Genomic DNA, 21,311 nt, shown 5'->3' on the forward strand with positions numbered 1-21,311 from the left:
CGATAGTTATATTATATATATTTAATGTAATGGATTCTTTAGGCAATTATATCTTTATAAGTATATACTATAGCCCTATAATTAGAATACTAAGGGGCGAGATATATCGTTATAGAACGTAAGTTGGATTTTAAAACGCATCTTTATAGATTTTCTTGGTAGGGGGTAGGCATGCATCCACAGGAGCTTCCTGCGATCACGTGATATCTCGCTTGTATAGATATTCGTTCTTCGTGACGACTCCACCTTATGGAGTCTCCACACACACCATCATACACTTGCTTCCCCGTGTGACAGATTTAAAACTAAAACTGACCGACTGTTCATATCCAACTTCTCGGAGAATAGAGCTACGATATCGCTACAACGTAGAGGCGATAGAGAAGATAAGGAGCTTTCACCTTGTAGTAATTTAGAGATAATTAGACCTAGAGGAGTATATAAGGTATAGCAGTAAGGGAAGACTACATAGAATTTTGAAACTTTAAGCTACCACCAAAGCTAGGACCATAAACTCTCAGACCGTCAATGGAGAATTCGTTGGTGATAACGAGCAATATGCCGCACGTGCGCTATGCGCACGTACCAACGATCACCGGGGAGATAACGCTCAGCTGAGTCTCCTTACCCCTGACTTTCCACCCGACCTCTTTCCCACGCATGGAAGCGCGAAGCCAAATCAATGGCAGTGTCAAACGAGAATCTCTAAGAAACAATGGAGAACGAATCGTTGGCTGCGGTTGAAACATTGTTGAGACGCCCCTGTGGCACAACTAAGATGTAGGCAGAAGTTGACGCTGAGGCGCAGCACCGCAAACACCCGGCATTTAAGTACCTAGCCCTCTGCCGTTCTTACACCTCAACCAATCTACAACCACTCTAGAGAAGTTCTTGTTTCCTCCTATTTCTGAAGCCATGACATATCCTTGTACTATATGTACGAAATGTTTCCTCAGCTCCACTGCATTACAGCAACACATGAGGTCTCCTACCCACGTTCATTTATGCACTTATGATAACTGTGGACGATCGTTCATTAGCAAGCAAGCGCTCCAGCAACACATGCGTTCGACCAGCCACACTCCTCCTTTGCCCTGCAGGACATGTGCGAAAACCTTTGGGAGTCCAGAAGCTCTTGACCAACATCAAAATTCCACCGCTCATAATGGTCAATCTAAGCAGGTGGGATGTTCCATTTGTAAGAGATCATTTTGTGACCAAATTGCTTTACGGCAGCATCTGGCCGACGCTCCATTTCATGCAACGCACCATAAAAATCCCTTACTCAGAGAAGCCACCGTCTCGTCCCCAAATCTGGCACCCAGCGGTCCCGCTCGTCTTGGATACAATTGCTATCTCTGCGCCAAAACCTTCAAGAGCGACCAAGCCCTCCAGATGCACTTGTCGTCTGCGGCTCATGCACCCTCGAATATCAAGATAGAATTCAAGACGCCTCCTCTCAAGCAAGCGGTCCCATCTTATGTTGCGCCCGCCACTCATATCCCTTTACACTATTGTATTGGTTGCCGAAAACATTTCAAAAGTCCGGAAGCTCTCCAAGACCACTTACGATCACCCATCCATGTCATCCCCCAAACTTATCAAGTTCCCGGTCTATCATCTAATGTTTGGCAAGAATTTTGCCAAAGTATGGAAACAATTTTAGAGATGCGAAAGTTCAACATCAATGCCGAAAATCCAATCGCGGGAAATGCTACCCATTCATACACCTCAGTCGGCGTACAAGTCCAAGATAGAGAAAATGCGCTACCAGTCTCAAACCATTCCAAAATCCTTCAGCCCTTAGACCCGGTTGTCCGTAAAACTGTCGGTTCCAAGATAAATACAGGAACAACCACAGACGATGCACTGAAGGCAATTCTTCATGGGAAGAACCGATGGTCTATTATTCCCCTTCCTCAACAGCAGGGAATGCTGAATGCACTTGCAAAGAATTGCCACTCACTTGATGATCTTGCAAAACACGGCTATTTCCCTAGTGTGAGTAGACCTACATTTGGAGTGTTTTCTTCATCGCCTAGTAACGCCAGTGGAATTCCGAAGCGTGCTGCAGTTGCTTTGGATTGCGAAATGGTTGGCGTTAAGGGTGGCAGAAGCGAACTTGCGTTGCTTTCCGCGGTCGACTATATCACTGGCGAAGTTCTGATTAACACCCTCATATATCCCAAAGAGAAAGTTGTCGACTGGCGTACCCGCTTCAGTGGTATCACTTATTCGGCAATGATTCTTGCGAAGTCTCAAGGTCAAACATTGAACGGGTGGGAGGAGGCCCGCGCAGAGTTATGGAAACACATTGACACGAAAACCATCCTAGTTGGTCACGCTCTCCATCATGACTTAGATGTATTGAGGATTATCCACGCCCGTGTCGTAGACTCGGCGATCTTAGCAAAAAATGCTGTTGGTGCAGGCGTTACGCGTCAATGGGGACTCAAAACGCTGTGTAAAGAATTTTTGAGCACCCAGATCCAGGATCATGGGAAGAAAGGACACGACTGTCTAGAGGACACGTATGCTACTAGAGAGGTCGTACTATGGTGTACTAGCAATGAAGCCGAATTCAAGGCCTGGGGAATCGCAGCAAATGTCGAGGAGCGCAGGAAGCAAGAAGAACGGGAAGCCAAGAGGAAAGCAAAAGAAGCGAAAAAACAATCCCCCCAGAAGGATGCGGCAAAGCCGAGAGCTGCAGAAACGTTCAATACCTTTTATGACTATTATGATTCTGAGAATGAATATCTACAATGGGAGGATATTGCATCAGAATACGGTTATCCAGAGCATTATGATCCTTGGTCGGATTAGTTAAGACCAATCAAAGGCCAAAGAACAGTCCGGAGGATTCAATACAGAGATATTTGAGTAATTGTCTATCTTTATGTCTTTTCTTTTGTCTCGCTTTCCTGTCGTTGAAGTCCCTAGCTCATGCAATTCGCTATATTCAAAATTCGAGTTGTGAAAGCCTCATTTATGCCATATTTACCATAACACGAGCCCTATAGTGTCACGATTTTCTCGCCGATACAGTAAAATACTCCATGGGAGAAAGCTATTATTATTCATTTAGGCCATTAATCTTAATCCTTTTCAGCTGCTGCCCAGGACACAGGGTTTCTCCGGGTTGCCCACAATACGTCTCCGACTGAGGATAGGACGGCAGAGCCGGATGGCTATCTCCAGTCATGCACAACCAGCTGAGCGGCACCATATACGTAATGACAGTTGTCGCAGCCCCCCACCCACAAACGGCCAGAGTCGACAACAACTCCTTCGTAAATGTCCCAACTTCCAGATCATCCACCTTGCGGTCGATTGCGCAACGGTCGTTGGCGTCTCGAGTGTCACGCAACCACGTATATCCCCAGCAATACGTTCCGATCAAGAATGGCTCGTAAAGCAGCAGCTGGTAGGTCTCTCCATACCAAAGCGTGAGCCCGCGCGGCAGAGAGACATAAGTGTACACCCGAGTCCGGTTCCAGAAGGTCATGAGACTAAAGAAAGCGGCCATGTAGACAAGCTACGCGAATGAATACATAGCCATGGTACTCATGCGCGGGAACGTCTGCCTCAGCTTCTCAAGAATGCTACAGCCGGGAATCGCGGCACCGACCCCAAGCCAGATGTATGCCGGGAGACACCACAGCAAGCCCCACGGCACCTTGCTCGCGCCTAGGCCTGGAAAACCAGGGATGAAGTTAGCCCAGGATCCGAAGGCGTATCCGTACGCGTTCATAGCCCATGTAGGGTTGAAGGCGGCGGACATGATGTCCAGCGTTGATGCGAATGCGCCGCCGAGAAACATCTTGCCGTCGAGGCTCGGTACGCCATTTTGGAGCCATGGCTGAATAGGAGTGCGGTTACCCAGATATACGAATACTGCACAGCTAAGGAATTCCGTTCCTCGAAGGATGTAGAAGTAGGGATAGGGGTCTGGACCTGGATTCGAGCGAACGAAGTCTGAGGACTGCACCCAGCGGACCCAGTTATTTGTGAATAGCGTAATGATGACGGCTTCGAGAATGGCCCAGAACCATACTATCCCGTTCGGCCTCTCGGGGGAGAGTTTCCCCGGGCCGGAGGTTGGATTTTGTGATATGGATACGCGCTTACTGTAGTCGCCATGGCTACCCTCAAAGCTATTTACAATGCATAGGATTATCTGATTTGGTGTAGGTTTCCCTCATGAGTACGTTACTGGGCAAGATATATTATGGATCGGAGTCCGGAGGTGAGTGCGCTCCGGAACGCATGCGATTTTACAGTCCCCCCGAATACAAGGGCTTTCTTGAACAACATGCATGTCGGCTTCTTATTTCTCAATAACTGCTAGTGGCTACCTTATGCTAGAAATGATGTTTGCGTGGTTTCTTGTCTGGTCCCGCGTCCCCGCATTGGCCGAATGGTGGGGTCCGGGGAACCCGGGGCCTGGTTGTGGAGGTTTTGGAGTGCGCCATGACTAAACTTCATATATGAGAGCTTCGTCAAGTCTGTTTTTGGTATAAACGTCAACATCTTGTCAAAAAAGGGAGTGAGATGGTGGGCCGTTGCTGTTGTTGCGGTTATTGTATATACCCTTGTCACTTTCCGCTAGTTTACATAGATTGCCAGCATATCAAGGGCTCCAAGAAGTGGAGACATGAAGCAAAATAAATCGCCGAGTTAGGTTTCCAAGGAACGGCAATCACGGAATGTAACTAGAGAGGCTAGTAGCGGTAGCGGTAGTAGTAGTGGTTGGCACAGGGGTGTAGAGTAGCAGTAGGGGTAAGGTCAACGGTAGAGGTGGATGCGGCCTGCAATATGACTTTGTAACAGGTGCTTACCTGCAAAATTTCCAAATAACGAATTGTGCGGCCATCTTCGCGTCGTCATTATAACCGTCAGGGCCCTCATCTCCGACTCATGCTAGCTAGTCTTTCGGTCCATCTTCAAGATGCTGCGCTAGGGATAATGGAAATTGCTGTTCGAAGTAGATCTGGACAAGCCTGGGGTGAGCGTGATCTATGCCCGTTTTTAGAACGACCTGAGATATCCAAATCTGAGAGGAAAGGCCATAGGCGGAGACCTGTATCTAGTGTGGTAATCAATCAGCTGGTAGTTACAGGCGTGTTTAGGTTGAGACTTCTAGCAGCTGTATAATGGTATAAATTGCTATTCTTTCACTGCAGGAGTCGAAAATGCAATTTCGTTCGAAGTCCTCTTCGCAGTCCTTTGGGAAATCTTAGAAGAGGCAGGGGGGCTGGTTGCTTCTGTCGATTAGTTTTAGTAGATCAGAAAAGCTGTACCGAGATGTCTATCAAGTTGTAGGCAGGGGATGTGGTGTAGCGCTGCTTGGTTGCACATGGATGTGGATCGCCTAGGCCATTCGAGACCACTGGAGGGAGTTTATGCTTTGACTAAGTAGATTTTTAAAGAGAGAATGAGAGCAAGCCAATGAGCGTGAACATGAGAAGGAGGTTTCGGTCTTTTTATCAAGAAACACTACTTGAAGGCGCTAATTTGGAAGGTATTGTCATATTTGATGACGAAAATGGGTAATGACTCGCACATGATTATAATTAAGAAACTATTTAGACACTGAAAACGAGATAGATATTACGGCCGTAGATGTCTAAAATCGTGAAAGACTAAAAATGCGAAAATCCAAAACCTAAACCTCTAGAAGTAATACCCATACAGATCCTATCTCATTTCTAATATCGTACAGAAATCATAGTGTCCAGGTAGCATCCTTGTAAATCATAGCTGTTTCAAAAACTCATTAATTAAAATCCATGCTTTTGCAACTCCGTGTCGATATACTCCCACAATTTCTTCGCCAAGCCATCGTCATGAGCGTACCTACTGCCATTACTTGCATATGCAACTGGCGTGTAGTACTGTCCAGATTTGACTTTCTCGGTTGGCGCAGTAGCAGCCCAAAGCGAGTTCGCTGCGCCCTCCTTGGTGCTGGCCATTACGCCTGGGAGCAGTGGTGCCATCGTGCGGGCAAACCACACAGCAAATGTTGAGAGGATATTAGACTGCATAGGCGTGTACAGATTCGTCATGATGATACCGGGATGTACTGCCACGGACTTGATAGTAGGATAGCGGCACGCGAACTCACGAGCGAAGAGAATGTTGGAAAGCTTGGCCTGACCGTAACGGCGCCAAGTGGAGTAGTTCTCGAGGGCTGCTTGGTCAAAGATCACGCCGCCGGAGGGCGCCATATGGTGACCGATCGAGGCGAGGTTCACGATGCGCACGTCGGAGTTTGGCTCTTCAGCGGTTTTGAGGAGTGTGGGAAGGAGCAGCCTGGTAAGAAGCGCATGGCCCATCACGTTTGTTCCGAACTGATCCTCATATCTGTCCTTCGTAAGGCCGTATGGTGTGCCCATGACACCCGCATTGTTGATGAGGAGATCAAGGCGAGTAGATTCGCTTGTGAAAGTTTCAGCGGCAGAGCGAATGGAAGCAAAGGAGGCAAGATCGAGAGGAAGGTGTTCGATTGGAGCATTTGGGACGGTTTTCTCGACTTCTTTAATTGCAGCTTGTGCCCTAGAAGCAGTACGCGCTGCTAAGTAGATCTTTGCGGGGTTTTGAGAAGCTAATTTGAAGATTGTTTCTTGACCGAGGCCGGCATTTCCTATATTCGTGTTAAAAAAACTCATGTGGAGTGACAAGAGAGCTTGAATTGAGCGATTACATACCTCCTGTAACCAGAATGACCTTTCCAGAGAGATCTGGAATATCCTTAGAGGTATCGAAGCTCTTGCCTCTAAACATGGCGAAGTATGAGGAAAGGAAGTGTGGAATTAGGGTACTAAGTATGAGAAGGTCGAGGATTGCTTGCGGAAGAATTTCGAGTTGCTGAAGGAATTGGCTAGTGATCAAAGCTATTGTAGAAGCTGCAGTGTGTTTATATGAAGCTCGAGTGCTGTTGATCATGTCTGCGGCTGGCCATTTTATATCCATTTGTGTTTGAGTGCATGTTCACATTCATTGCGCATCGCGGGACAATTTTGGATGCCGTACGCACAGACCAGCTGAGCTAGGGCCTTCTGTCCCCCCCCGGAAGCAGCATGCACGCAGCTGCCCTGGCCGGCCGTCATGCCATAGAATACATACGATAGTCCTAAGCCGAACCGCACTTTATGGAAGTGATTATGCTAGGATGTATGATACTATTTCGTTTTCTATGTTCGTTCAATCATGGTACCCTCTCCTAAGATCGCATAACGATCTCACTGCCTTTCTGCTTAGTAGCTGTGATGAATATATAGGGTTCCCTCGGTATAGTTGCAGGAGGCTTGCGAAGGGTCGAATGGCATCATGTTCTAGAGTTTTCGGCCTCAAACGGACTGCACAGGGCTGATTATGCGTATCACCCCGGCTGTTCTGGATAACCGACTGCATCTTTGGCAAACCATTTCAACACAACAAACTCGTCAGCTGTTCCTAGCACTGAGAACTTCTAACCAGTCTTTCCACCTCTCCTCTGCCCGCTGTACAACACCTCTTATCAGCTCCCTCCCCACAGTGCCTCCGCCGCTCTTCTCAATCCGCCGCATTCTCCTCTTCCCCTCCGAGCAATCCACTGTCACCGTCACAGCCTCAGGACACAACACCTCCTCAAACGCATCGGGATCACTGAGTACCCACGCCTTCCCCTCATCTCCTTGATCCGCGCTCTCTCCCAATCCTCCATTAGGCGCGAAAACCGCAAAACTCGCCGCCATCGGCAACCCTCTTAACTCCAACGCTCTGGCTTCCGACGGCACGTCTGAGCATAGTACCCCCTCGACATCCTGATCCCACCACGCGCGCGGCAATTTTGTGTCGCGCAGCGCGGCCATTACTGCGGCCCATGTAGCATCGAACGCGTTGCCGTCCAGGCTGATGAACATAGTGTCGATGTACAGCGTCCAGTACGCCTTGACCTCCACTTTCGGCGGGACATCAGGCATGTCCGCCTCATCTGCTGTCGGGGGCGGATGGTACAAGATCCGGAGATCGCGAGCGCGGACGAGGCGCGTGGAGAGGAGGAGAGCGCGCAGCCGCGCCGCGAGGGATTGCGCGAGCGAAGACGGCGGGGAGCCTGGGAGGTGTGCGGGCGTGCTACCGGTTGCGAGCTCGATGTTTGGGACGAGGAGGGAGAGGTGCGAGAGCTCTGCGCTGTCGTCTTCATCGTCTGTGTTGTCGACTTCTGTGGGCGTTGGCTGGGGAGGCGCGGAGGGCGGGTTCGGGATGTCTGATGCTAGAAGAATTTCCCCGCGCACGCCGCATACGACGGCGGTGTCGCCGAGTCGGACGACGGCGCTACCGGAGCAGTGGGTGAGACTACCTGCGTTTATGGTTGGCCTGCGGAATTCGGAGGGGGTGCGGCCGTTCGGGCGGATGGGAGGTGTGGAGGGCGTTTGCGGGGAGAGGTGGGCGAGGAGGAAGGGCGAGGGAGATAGGGCGGCAAAGATATCGCGGGGAAAAGATAACAAGGGAGCTGCTGTGGTTGATGCAGCCATTGGCGGTTTGGGGTATAAGATTCGGCGGCTTTGGCCCTTTGTTTGGAGATGGTGTGGGATATTATGGGAATTCCTCGCCAGCTGAAAATTGAGTACTGAATTGGAACTCTGAGGCGAGGTGTTGCCACGACACGCGGTCACCTGATGCGGTCACCTGACGTTGCGTTGCCATAAATTAGTTCCGCTCACCGCCTTTAACTGAACCAATAGCGATTTTTCCACCCCGGAATAGAAAATTCTAATTAGGGTCTGTTCGGTTGCAAAACCGTCAGATTGAATGTGAACTGAAGGTCCGGCAGAAAGGACGCGTTCCTTCCCGATTTGACACGCGTCTGTGGCTCTACAGGTTGCACGGACGTGTGCAAATCTGAAGCCTTTAGATGAGGAGCTTCGAGCTCCATATTGAAATGACGTCAAGAGCTCAGAAGCTATGTACGGTAAAGTTGCCAATATTTTAGCGTGCTATTCTGGCGTTTGCGGGCGGTGAGAGGAACATTAAATTTTCGAGGCTGTGCAGACAAAATCACTCCGAATCAACAGATTATGAACTGAATGAGGCCTCCATATTGCAACCGAACAACCCCTTAATAATTAGAGCTAATAGAACTCTACACTATATTATTATATAGATCTACCTAATATAGCAGTACTTCTAGATATATAATATTCGCTACCGTAACAGCCTTATTCGGTGGTAGTAGCAGTAATAGATTATCTTATATTAGTAACCTATTGGGCCACCTCGCCAAGGCGAGGTGTAGGAGTATCGCTCGGACAGATAACTAGTCTAGCTTTGCTACCTAGAAGAATGAGGTCAGACTGCAATATGATATGGTCAACTCATAAGGCTATTTAACTTCGAGCGAGTCGAGCTGGTTTCCTTTGATGGGTGCTTTGGCCTTGCTACAGTGACCTGACGGGGCGGCTTAGGCACCAGACGTTGAGTGGCCCCAGCCTTAGAATGCCGGCGTCGGTATACTCCTGCCTTCAATATATATGCTCCATTTCCCTTGAGAGTACCCTCTGACCAGTCTTGGCATTTGAAGAGTGCCGGAGAGACGACCATATCGACTTTCCCGCTAGACGCCCGGCCAACGTCTACCATTTTGTCGGCTTCGAAATGAAACCCGTATTGATTGCGGACGGATCCGGAGTGATGCGAAGATTTAAAGCACCGCACTTCGAACTCGGCCATTTGTTTCTTGAAATCAAGATCTAACAGCATGGCGTTCTTCACGGTCTCTCGCAGCTCTAATTTTGCTTGGCTTTTCTTAGGCGATTCCCTATCGGCTTTCACGTACGCTCCGAGAGACTTCCAAATTCGGTTGGTGACTAAATCGATTTGCGACTGAATTTCGTCTTGACTGAGCTTGGGTCGGATGTTCTTCCCGCCACCAGGACACAGAAGATTGAACGTTAGGGTTCTCCACTCAAGATATTCCTTCCAAGCTTGTCGGTTTGTCGTCTCTGTATCTGTCAATCAAGATTAGTCAACGCACAAGCAAGAAAGTATTAGTGAATTCTGAGCAACTACCTGGCTTCAGAATAGTATCCAACGGTAGCATATTACGGCTGACGCGTTCTTCAGAAGATGTATAAGTGTAGAATCGGCGCCTCGCCACACCACCAGCCCATACAAAGCCATAGTACTTCGTACGATCTTCAAAAATGTTTTCTTGCAATAGATCCCACAGATGTGCTTGAATAAGCCATGGACGAAGCTCACGAGACCCGAGGTATGCCTCGTAGTCAGAAACGAGGTGACGGAAGCGATGCTGAGCTTTGGACCTTGAATACCTGCCACCATCATAGGTGAAATATGCGCCACTCCATTGGAAGACCCCCTCTCGCAAGATTTTCATCCGCTTCACCAGATCTTCATCGCTCAGACCCTGATATTTGCTTGTACGTTCCTGCAGTAACGCTTTCCTTGTCTGGTTAAGCTGCAACTGCTGGTCTTGGATCTTGCTTTGAAGGCGATACACTAACTGATGCAACTGTTCTGGAGACAAGTTCTCCGGTGGGGTTATGTCTACTGCCTGCGATGCACTTCGAAAGTCCGTGGCTGTAGTTGTCGTGATATCGCTGAGCTGACCGAGGTATCTTCCAGAATTCCTGCGTACGCCGTCTACTCCACCATTGTGCTTATTGATGTTCGAAGAAAGTCTGTGATTTTGCTCGTCCTCCCGCCCCTGTTCTGGGACATCGTCTGCGTCCTCATCTGGATCGATCGGGAGCTTAGGGTCCTGAGGGTCTTGAAACGGGTCCTCGTTCGAAGGTCGACTGCCGTTCGCCGCCCTTTGAGAATTGAGCTCCCGGTCGAACTTTTCTGGGTCAAATATGGGTGATATCTCAAGGATAGCAGCTGAGGTCCGTCTTCGGACGTTCTCGTCTGCCGTTATGTTAGCTTTCCCTCGCGATTTCGCCCGGTCACATACCAGGGGGCTTAGATTTGGCGAAATCCATGATGATAGGACTCGACATCACTGTGAATCCCCTTCAAAACGCTCAGATCAAGCTCGTAGTCATGTTAATACACTTAGAATCATCCGTCAGGCTGCTTAAGGTCTTGTTCTATGCTGATCAGCTGACATTTCAGCCTCACAAGCAACAGTCTAGCCCCCACGCCAAGCAAACGCTATCCCAAAATCATCTAAAGGGCTCCTGTTAAACTCCGTATCCTAGCTTTAAACCCTCGGGAGGTGTTGAACTGGTAATTCAGAATGAGAACTCTGTTTTATTAAAGAGGGCTCTAGAAGCTCTCTTATATACATCAGGTAGGTCCAAATACAATGACGACGACGTCGTCATGTAGTAGGTCATAGTTAAGAGAAACAGGTAATGAGACGTTCGATAAGACATACGAGCTCAAGATACGAGACAACTGAGACATAGTTCATATAGACGATCTAGGTCGTCAGACAGTATTACAATAGTAGTAAGGAACTTCGATTCAGGTTGACACACCCCCCCAGCTGCACAGAGCCTTCTAGGCTGCTGTAGAAATACTAAAAAGTTATAATAGCAATTTGGTGTTGAGTTAAAGGAAATCCTCTATATATTTACTTTGCCTAAATATTATTTAAATTAAATTAAATTAGATCCTTAATATTAACGAGGTTTAATTACTAAACAAATATCTTATGCTTTTGACGAGGCAGAGCCTTTATTAGGCCGTCTGCTGTTATATCCGCAGTAGGTACCTATTTAATATTAATACTTCCTTTATAAACTTCCTGGCGGAGCTAGTGGTAATAGATATTAACGTGTTAAAGCTTAGTATTAAGCTCCGCGTTGCTTTTAGTTAGTAGTTAAATAGTCTATAGGTTGTCGCAATATATCATTTGCTTTTTATTAGGGTTAAATCCAATTTCTTTAAAGAATTACTGCCACTAAATTAACTTGGTAGCTGTATATGATAAGGCTAAGAGCTCTACTTCTATGCTTAATTTTATTACTAACTTCTACTTCGTAGATTGCCAGTTAATTGGCCCTCTAAATAAGGTAAATAGATAACCTTCTATGCTCTTTCTACTTACTAGGTTATTACCAAACGATACATTACTAGCCCTTACGAAGATTTAATTTATTATATTCTCCTTTAAGTACTCAATTGCAAGAGTCCTGGTTTAATAAAGGTAGGCAATTGCCCTTATAGCAGCTGCGTTGTGAATTAGTAACGGGTTTTAAGAGAATTCTAACAGCTTGCTTATTAATCTTATCGCGTCTAGATAGGTAATGTAGGCTATATAGAGCGCAGATCTGACCTTCCTTTAATAGGTATAAATGTCCTACTTTAAGGCTTATTCTGGATTAAGCTTAAGTTCCTTATTACCCATTAGTGTATAAACTTTATAATAGTCCTTTATATTAAAGCTTGTCGCGATCTTATTAATATAAGCGTCCTAGCTAAGCTAAAGCTTCCTATTCTCTCTATTACGGATTATTTAAATTCCTAGGAATTAGGTAAGTTCACCTAGGTCCTTTATCTTATACCTTTTTATAAGGTGCTCTTTAAAGGTCTTAAGCTTAAGGAGGTCTCTCTTTTAGTAGGCGGCTGTAATATTATTAATATAGAAGAAGACTATTAGCCAATCGTTGTGATATAGGTAAGGCTCCTTCGCTACTAGCTTTAAGCCTTCCTTTTTAAGTGTTGTTGTTAAGTCACTATACCATAGTAGAGGTAATCGTCGCAATTCGTAGAGCGCTTTATAAAGTAGTAGGCACTTACCCTTAATTATAAATCTATCTGGGCTCTTAATATAAACAACCTTATCAATTGGGCTATTTATAAATGCGTTAATAGCGTTACCCTACTAGTAGTCTAGGTTAAATATTGCGACAATAGCTATTAGTGCTCTAAATAATCTTGCTGCTAGTGTTACGGTATAGGTATCCTTATATACTGACTTTTATAGATTACCTTATATATAAAGGCGGGCTTTAAATTTTATTAGATAGCTATTAGTATTAGTTTTATAGGTAAACGTCTAGATAATAGGTATAGGTTTAATATTAATCGTCTCCTTAATAACCTTAAACGTTCCTTTATTTTAAAGGTTAGTAAACTCCTTTTAAGCAGTAGCCACGAATTCTTCCTTATATTAATATCTTTAAAGCTCCTTCTAGTTCCTAGGCGGCGGTAGGAGCTAATTATAATATAGCTTTTAGTAAAAGGTAAGCCCTATATTAAAGGCTGCTCTTTAAGCCGGAAGGCTCTTATCCTTAATAATATTAGTTAGGAAACCTACATAGGCCTTTAGACGTTCTTTAAGTCTCTTCCCTTTAATAACATTTTGCTCTCCTATATTACCAACAATATTCTTCTTTAGCTTAGCTTTATTAGTTAAAACTATAATATAGTGCGGCTTCTTCTTTACTAAGGTATTTAAGGACGGTAGAGGCTCCGGTAAGTTAGATTTTAGTATCTTATTTAGGGTAAGAAGCCCTAAAGTTAAGCTATCTTTAGAGCTTAAATCTAGTTACTTACTACTTTTAATATTAGGCTCTTCCTGATTTCCACCAGATTCTACCTATTATCTTCCTTTAATATTAACTTAAATCTTATCTAAAGTCTTTATAGCTAGAATATATTGCATTGCAATAGGAGGCAAATTGCCGCCACGCATGGCAAGTTGCCGTTACGTAAGGCAAGTTGCCGTCACGTGTTACCGCGGCACTAGCGTGGTAAGGAACCTTAAGTTCCTTACCCTTCTTTATATTAAAAAGACAATATCCATCTACAACACCGCATAGTATATATTATCGTAATATATATATTTTGCATATTGTTAAAGCATACTAATACTAATTAGTGAGCGCGCATAGATTAGGAAACACGTAGATAGCTTAGAAGATAGTTATACTATCCACCTTGCAGCAGATTAGAAGATAGTTGTACTTATCTACCTTTCGTATTAGCCTATTTCAGTTAAAGAGAAGAAGAAAAACTACCTAGAAGTACTTATCTGGTATTTACGACGACTTCTAGATATCTTGTTCTATCTATTCCAGAGGACTATTACGCAAAACACTTTATCCTACTCAACCGCCCCTTCGAACCTCCTTAACCGCCTCCTTAACTGCTCCCCTACCTTTACCCTATAAACACCCTTATCTACCTAAATAATATATAAGACATAAGATGTTGGGAATAAAGAAAGACTGGGAGGAAGAAGCAGCTAAATAGGAAGATGGAATTAACCTAATAGAAGCCTCTAAGGACGACTTAACTAACTACCTATAATGCAAGATGTACCTATATACAGAGATATATAACTAGCTTAACTTAACACTCTAGGAATCGTTTTAGGGAGATTTTAAGGACTTTACGGTTGATATCTTTACGTAAATACCCTTATACTAGCTTTAGCAACTATATAACTGCCTAAACATTAGAGGAGTATAGGTTAATATTAACCACAAACGAAATAAAACACTCCCTTAGTCTTTATACGATATAGTATAAGAAAAAGACCAAACTAAATGGAGTAAAGAGATAATTAAATTAGCTAATAATAAGTATAGACCGACGCTATTAAGATCAATTAAGGTATATATAATAGAGGGTACCTTAGAGGAGCAACGATAAGCTAAAACTACTATAACCCAACTAACTGGTATACTAACTACCTCTACCTTTACACCATCTATCATACCTTAATCTATAACTACGTCCACCTCTATACTATTTGCTACGCCTTAACCCGCAACAATAATACAGCAACTCTACATATAGTCTATAGATGAGGAGAACCGCCCTATTACTATAACCGGCTATAGTAAGGAAATTGCGAATGCAGCTAAGATATACATAGAGGAGCAGAAATACGGTGGCACGAATAAAAGCCTTGACTATAAATTAACAATATTCTATAATATCTGCAATTAAGCGGATGTACCCCAAGAAGCCTACCTTAAGACATTCCCTACTATGCTAAAAGGACTAGCTTTGGACCACTTCTATATAAACTAACTATCTCGTCTACCATTTACTAAAGCTTGCGAGCACCTTTAGAATTTCTTTAAAGGACTAGGATTTTAATGCAAGAACCTAGATAAGTGAAATACCATTATACTTATAATAGTAGTGGTAGGAAATATAGATAAGTCGATAAGCGAATATCTCTAATTGTTAATCCATAGACTTCGTTAACTATAGTATAGCCTTAGACCTACCTTACAAACTATAGACTTTCTTTATAATAAAATCGTCACTTCTTACTAGGGAATACCAGTATATAGATATATAGTCTCTGACCCACCAGATAACCTTAGAGCCCTTATTAACAAACTTTAATCGTCTATTATAGCATACGAGAAAGAGTATATAGAGAAGATATAAGCCTTCTTTACAGACCAACGGTTCTATAAAAGAGATAATAACTACGACCGCAGTAACCGCAATAACCCTCCGTACAACCGCAACCAAAAGAAACTACGTTGCTTTGTATGTAATAGGGAAGGATATCGCTTATAAAGATATACTAAGGAGGAGTAAGAAGAGTCTAAAGCTAAGTTCAGAACTGCTAATAGAGATAGGTTTGGCAAATTCGACGACCGATTTAAGAAATGACTTAACTAATATATTATAAATTATAAGGATAATGATACTGACTTAGAAGAAGAGCTTAAGGAAGCTTTTTAAGTACTAACTATTAATGTAAGTCATAAGGTAATTAATAAGAACTTATAACTAAATATCGACTACTACTATACCTCCTTTAGCCAAGTGGAACAGCATAAAGCGATTTCTATGGCTGCTACCCTAGCTAACAAAGCCTTTAGCTATTTGGTCACAACTATAGACAATATAGTACCTCTTATAACCGACTAGGACCCCTTTACCTACAATACAACCATATCTACGTCCCGCTATACTGCAGATAAGTTTATAGGTATAATAATTAATATAGGAGCATTCAAACGATCTACAGCAGGATATGGCCAATTCTTAGCATTTTAGAGACTCGATATTAATATATAGCTTAATACCACTATATAAGGCATAGTTAACGTACAGTTCGGCATTAAATTAACCTCATTAATCGGATCAGCTAAAGTAACCACCCTAATTAGCATAATCGAGTTTTATATTATTAAGGTTAACACCCCATTTTTGCTTTACTTGGCAGATATAGATCACCTATAAGTATACTATAACAACCTAAAAAATATGCTAATTACCCCTTAGAGCGAAGTACCCGTCGTATATTACTTTAGCCACCCTTTCCTACTTTAGAACATATCCCTATGTACTTATTTAACTAAGTTATTTAAATAAAACCCCTGCTACCTTACCGACGTAGAATTAAAGCGACTATATCGCCGTTTTAGCCACCCTTTAGCTAAGCGTCTTGTACAAATACTTAAACGCTTAGGGCATAATATTAACAGCAAGACCTTAGATTATCTTACACACTACTGCCACCATTATTAAAAACATGGAAAGTTGCCTGGTAGATTTAGATTTACCTTATATAATAATATCGATTTCAACTATTTAATTGTAGTTAATATTATGTATATTAAGGGCGCACCCCTTTTATATATCGTTAATAAAGGAATACGATTTTAAGCTAGTAAATAGCTATAAAACATTAGCGCTAAGTATATATAGGATATATTATAAATATGCTAGATTAACATATACCTAGGACCTTCTAATATTATTATATATAATATAGGCAAGAATTTTATAAGTAAGGAATTTAAACAATACGCTATAATATTTGGAATAGTTATAAGAAGTGTACCTATTAAAGCCCACAATTTAGTCGGAATAGTAGAACGCTACTATGGCCCCCTCTATTGTATATACTATATTATTACTATAAAACTGCTAGATATTAGTAAGGATATGGCCCTATAAATAGCTTTTAAAGCAATTAATAATTCCGCAGGCCTTAACGGTCTTATACCCACCTTACTAGTATTTGGAGCTTACCTACGTATAGTGGAATCCAATGTACTTAACGCTATAGTTATATAACGAGCAGCAACTCTTAAAAAGGCTATAGAAGAAGTTAAGAAGCTTAGAGCTCGCTAAGTAGTAGATGCTATTAACATGCGCAACGGACCCAAGACAACTATAATCTATAACCTACTACTTAACTTACCCGTATTGGTATGGAGAGAAGGACCTATAGGCCAACCCGGTTACTGGTCTGGTCCATATAACCTACTTAGCACTAAAAATAAGACTTATACCATATAACTTCCCTATAGACCCACTAACTTCCGCAGTATGGTTGTAAAACCATATTTGGTAGACCCTAAGATTATAGAGGATACGCAGCCAGAAGATAACGAGAGCGAACCACCTCTACCTCAAATCGAGCCTGGACCCCTACCTCAAACTAAGCTTAAACCTTAACCCGTTAAGCGTGGAAGAGGTAAACTACGTAAGTACCCCATTAAAGCTAATACCGCGAATATCTTAATATATCTACAGGATAAGGACAATAATCAGCCCACAAAATCTAATTAGTTTATAGCATTACGCCAGAAAGAGATTAAAGGATTACTTAAGAAAGGAGTTTTTAAACTAGTTAACCCTAAAGATATACCACAAAGCAACAGAGTATTTAACTCTAGATTTGTTAACGAGATTAAGAACCCCGGTTCTAATAAAGCCTTTAAGAAGTTAAGACTAGTTATATAGGCATATAATGACCCAGAAAAAGACCTTGTATTAACCTAATCACCTATAATCTAATAAGTTAGCCAACGCCTTATTCTCTATATTATGACCATAACTTAGAACAATAGCACACATCTCTACTTACGAGATATTTTACAGGCCTATATACAATCAGCTATAAGACTAAATTGAGACTTTTATATTAGGGCACCTCTTAAACTTAGTACGGCACTTAGAGTCTCATAAGGCATAATTTTAAAGGTTGTTAGACCTTTATACGGCATTTCTAAGGCAGGCAATTATTAGTTTAAGACTTACTATAACCACTATATTAAAGAACTAAACATAAGCCAATCTACTTATAACCCCTACTTACTCCACCTTAACAACCCTATAAATTTCGGAATAGTTAGTTTATAGACTAATAACACCCTCCTACTAGCTAACTTAGTCTTTGTAGCTTTAGAATAGGAGAAGATTAAGAAAGCTAAGTTTCTAATTAAGGAACGCGAACAACTTACGCCGGAATACCCAATTAAGTTTAACGGAGGCATTATCCGATAATAGGATTATATAATCACGCTTATACAGGAGCGCTAATGCCAGAACTTAACCCTTATTAATATTAAGGAAGCTATTATAATAACTAGTTCCAGAGGCATTATTTACACAGCACTTACACTTAAGGACTAATATATCGCCTAATAAGTAAGAGGAGCTTATATTGCGTCCGTATACTAGCCTAAAGCTTCTTTTAATTTATTCTACGCTGCCTAGGTAATTAACCCTAATAAGAAAGACATAAAGCTGCTTAATAAGAGGATTTAGTGGCAAATTAAGAACCTAATAAGAGGTTTAAACTTTGTTAAACTTAATATAGAGACATTATAACTACTTATATTCACTAATTCCTTATTTGCAAATAATAAGGATCTCTTATTATAGATTGGATATATCCTAGTACTAGCAGACTTATTAAATAAGGCGAATATTGTCTACTGGTCCTTAGTTAAGTGTAAGAGAATTACTAAAAGCGTACTAGCCTCCGAATTATATGCTATAGCCTATAGTTTTAATATTAGCGCTATAATTAAGGCCACAGTTAAATTGCAACTTAACATTAGCCTACCGCTTATTCTTTACACCGATTTAAAGTCAATCTATAAATACCTTGTTAAACTAGGAACTACACAGAAGAAGAGACTTATGATTAATGTTATATGCCTATATTAGTTATATAAAAGACGCAAAATAGCTAAAGTTAAGTGGATTAATGGAGACAGTAACCCTATGGACGCTATAACTAAAAGCAAACCGTTATTAGCTCTTAAGCAACTTATTAACATAAACCGAATTGAGTTAAAGACAGTAGAATGGGTAGAACGTGCTACTGATAATAGCACTGATATAAAGGCATAGGGTAAGGAAGGAAGGAAGGAAGGAAGAAAAGAAAGAAAAGTATATATATGGATTTTCGAACTATATAGTTATAGGATACTAGTCCTCCGCATTTTCTAAAGTACTCCTAGTATAGCTAGAATATATTGCATTGCAATAGGAGGCAAATTGCCGCCATGTATGGCAAGTTGCCGTTACGTAAGGCAAGTTACCGTCACGTGTTNCCGNGGCACTAGCGTGGTAAGGAACCTTAAGTTCCTTACCCTTCTTTATATTAAAAAGATAACATCTATCTATAACACCGTATAGTACATATCATCGTGATATATGTATTTTACACGTTGTTAAAGCATACCAACAGTCTTATTACTTTTATCGCTTTTATTAAATAACAATTCTAATTTATCTTAGAGGTTTTATATCTAATAGATATTAATTATTTCTAACATTTGGTTAGTCCTTACTTAAAGTATATTCGCTAGATCTGGCTATAAGTTATTATAAAGTAATTGCTTATTAAATCGTATATCTTTTATTCTAATGACCTTCTTCTAACTAGGAATATAGATTTAAAAGATATTTATTAAATTGTACCCTACCAGATATCCTATATAGGCCCTTAGCGCGAGCTTATTTAGGTATAAAATATTATACTTAAGAGGATAGGCCCTATAGCTATAGACTTATAGGTAACCTATATTTAGTTTTAGTGGTGATATACCTATTACTAACTAGATATTTTTAAACAGTGTCTTCTATTTAAGTCCTTTGCTAGGTATCTAATTAAGTAAATAGGTAGCTGCCTTAAAGACTTTAGGCCACAGTTCTTCTAGTAAATAGGCTGCAACCCTTACACATCAACCCTTTTATATTATTACCCCCCTAAAACGTTTAGCTAGACTGTTTTAAGACTAGGTATTAGGTGCTAATCTTTTAAGAGTAATTCCTTATTTAGCTGCCTATTCCTTAAATTTGCCTATAAGAGATATCTCTTTATTTATATGGATTATGGCTACCTTAAAGCCGTATTATCTTTTAATAATATTACAATATTTAATAACTATTTTGGTTAGGGACGACTTCTTAGCCATTATTTCTACCTTATTTATCCGTATCGCATTATTAAGAAAGTATACCGCGTACTTATGGCTATTATATGTAATAATTCCGGATATTAAATCTAGGTGTATCCTATAGAAAGGAACCGCTAACTAGGTTGGTTTCCTTTTTAATACTACCTTATAAGCTTTACTTACTCTATATAACTTACATTCTACAGTTAAGGGGCCTTTTAGAATCGCCCCCATTACTAACTAAGGTAGTTGCTTTATTGCTTCTTTTCCTATATAGCCCAATCGCTAGTACTATATGTGGCCTTCCGCCTAATTTAGTAGAGGCTTTAATAAATGCTTTACTGGCTTTAATTAAGTTATAAATAAAGCCTCTCATAAGTCCTTTAGCTTATTATATTTAACCGTTTTCTAATTATAGTGGTAGCTATAGCGGAAGTACGTCTCGTTGTTACTAGAGAAGATAGTATTCTCTTTATTATTCTAATAGACTCCCTTATTATTAAGCTTTTAGAGGTATACTAGGTTAGTATAAAAGCTTAGTATATAGGCTGCTTATAAGAGCTGCATCTATATCTTGCCTATTAGGCGGTTAATTATAACTATAGCTGTTCTATAGCCTACGATCTCTTCTATATTTAATCCTATATAGAGCCAATCTAACATAGGCTTAATATCGCTAATAAATCTGGCTTAATTATTAACGACGTATATAGTGGTTCTTAAGTTAAGGATAAAGCTATTATAAAGCTTGTAGTTAGAGGTTGTGTTATATACTTCTGCTTAATAAATAGCAAAGGCTCCTTTACTAGGCTCTTAAGAACTCTGCTTGTTGCTATCCTTTGGCTTCTTATTAGCTTAATCATCCTTTTTAATTTGCTTAATATAAGCCTTAATTTTAGGCGTCGCATTGGCAATCTTCTTATCTACCTTCTTCTGGATTTTATTACTGGGTTTAAACCAAGATAGGCGAGGAATCGACTCTACGATGTACCAGCACTTATTAAAGTAGTAACGCTTTCCATATAGGTACTCTGGTGCCTGTCACTTTTCCTTCTTCTGCTTATCTGCTAACGATTTAGGCTTTAAATTCAATAACTTGCTCGATTTATTCTTTAAGGTGGCTACAAAGGATCCTTATAAGATCTTACCCTTCTAAGCGAGCTCCTTACAACGGTGGTTTTG

At 41.7% G+C, this 21,311-nt stretch overlaps 5 protein-coding genes across 5 annotated transcripts; 1 reads left to right on the top strand and 4 right to left on the bottom strand.

The window, feature by feature from the left end:
• Window positions 1-957: 957 nt before the first annotated feature.
• On the top strand, window positions 958-1,242 carry K441DRAFT_448475 (uncharacterized protein; the record flags this gene model as incomplete). The annotated part of the gene is made up of 1 exon (XM_067641684.1): window positions 958-1,242. A coding segment is annotated over one exon (285 nt), but the record flags the coding sequence as incomplete, so codon positions are not given.
• Window positions 1,243-3,073: 1,831 nt separating this feature from the next.
• K441DRAFT_680715 (uncharacterized protein) lies at window positions 3,074-4,318 on the bottom strand (the record flags this gene model as incomplete). The annotated part of the gene is made up of 3 exons (XM_067651393.1): window positions 3,074-3,509; window positions 3,552-4,154; window positions 4,209-4,318. The coding sequence occupies 3 exons, from the start codon at window positions 4,316-4,318 to the stop codon at window positions 3,074-3,076; spliced, it is 1,149 nt and encodes a 382-aa protein (XP_067499523.1).
• Window positions 4,319-5,780: 1,462 nt separating this feature from the next.
• On the bottom strand, window positions 5,781-6,783 carry K441DRAFT_680716 (oxidoreductase-like protein; the record flags this gene model as incomplete). The annotated part of the gene is made up of 2 exons (XM_067651394.1): window positions 5,781-6,643; window positions 6,708-6,783. 2 exons carry the CDS (start codon window positions 6,781-6,783, stop codon window positions 5,781-5,783), a joined length of 939 nt encoding a protein of 312 aa, XP_067499524.1.
• A 377-nt stretch (window positions 6,784-7,160) lies between these two features.
• K441DRAFT_644057 (ribosomal protein S5 domain 2-like protein) lies at window positions 7,161-8,516 on the bottom strand (the record flags this gene model as incomplete). Its single annotated transcript, XM_067646743.1, has 1 exon — window positions 7,161-8,516. One exon carries the CDS (start codon window positions 8,514-8,516, stop codon window positions 7,446-7,448), a length of 1,071 nt encoding a protein of 356 aa, XP_067499525.1. The 3' UTR covers window positions 7,161-7,445.
• Window positions 8,517-9,098: 582 nt separating this feature from the next.
• Window positions 9,099-11,085, bottom strand: K441DRAFT_699476 (uncharacterized protein). Its single transcript, XM_067653162.1, has 3 exons — window positions 10,955-11,085; window positions 10,051-10,908; window positions 9,099-9,989 (listed from the first exon to the last, which is right to left on the bottom strand). The coding sequence occupies exons 1-3, from the start codon at window positions 10,998-11,000 to the stop codon at window positions 9,352-9,354; spliced, it is 1,542 nt and encodes a 513-aa protein (XP_067499526.1). The 5' UTR covers window positions 11,001-11,085; the 3' UTR covers window positions 9,099-9,351.
• Between the last annotated feature and the right edge of the window lie 10,226 nt (window positions 11,086-21,311).

The sequence above is a fragment of the Cenococcum geophilum genome (genome assembly GCF_001692895.1).
Source record: "Cenococcum geophilum 1.58 unplaced genomic scaffold K441scaffold_51, whole genome shotgun sequence".
NCBI classification, from domain to species: Eukaryota; Fungi; Ascomycota; class Dothideomycetes; order Gloniales; family Gloniaceae; genus Cenococcum; species Cenococcum geophilum.

Bases quoted from the DNA above. Each gene is read 5' to 3' on its own strand.
- K441DRAFT_699476 (XM_067653162.1), bottom strand. From the start codon at position 11,000: ATGTCGAGTCCTATCATCATGGATTTCGCCAAATCTAAGCCCCCTG. The intron at 10,909-10,954 runs GTATGTGACCGG...ACATAACGGCAG, and splicing joins CGCCAAATCTAAGCCCCCTG to ACGAGAACGTCCGAAGACGG. The intron at 9,990-10,050 runs GTAGTTGCTCAG...CTTGATTGACAG, and splicing joins GGATACTATTCTGAAGCCAG to ATACAGAGACGACAAACCGA.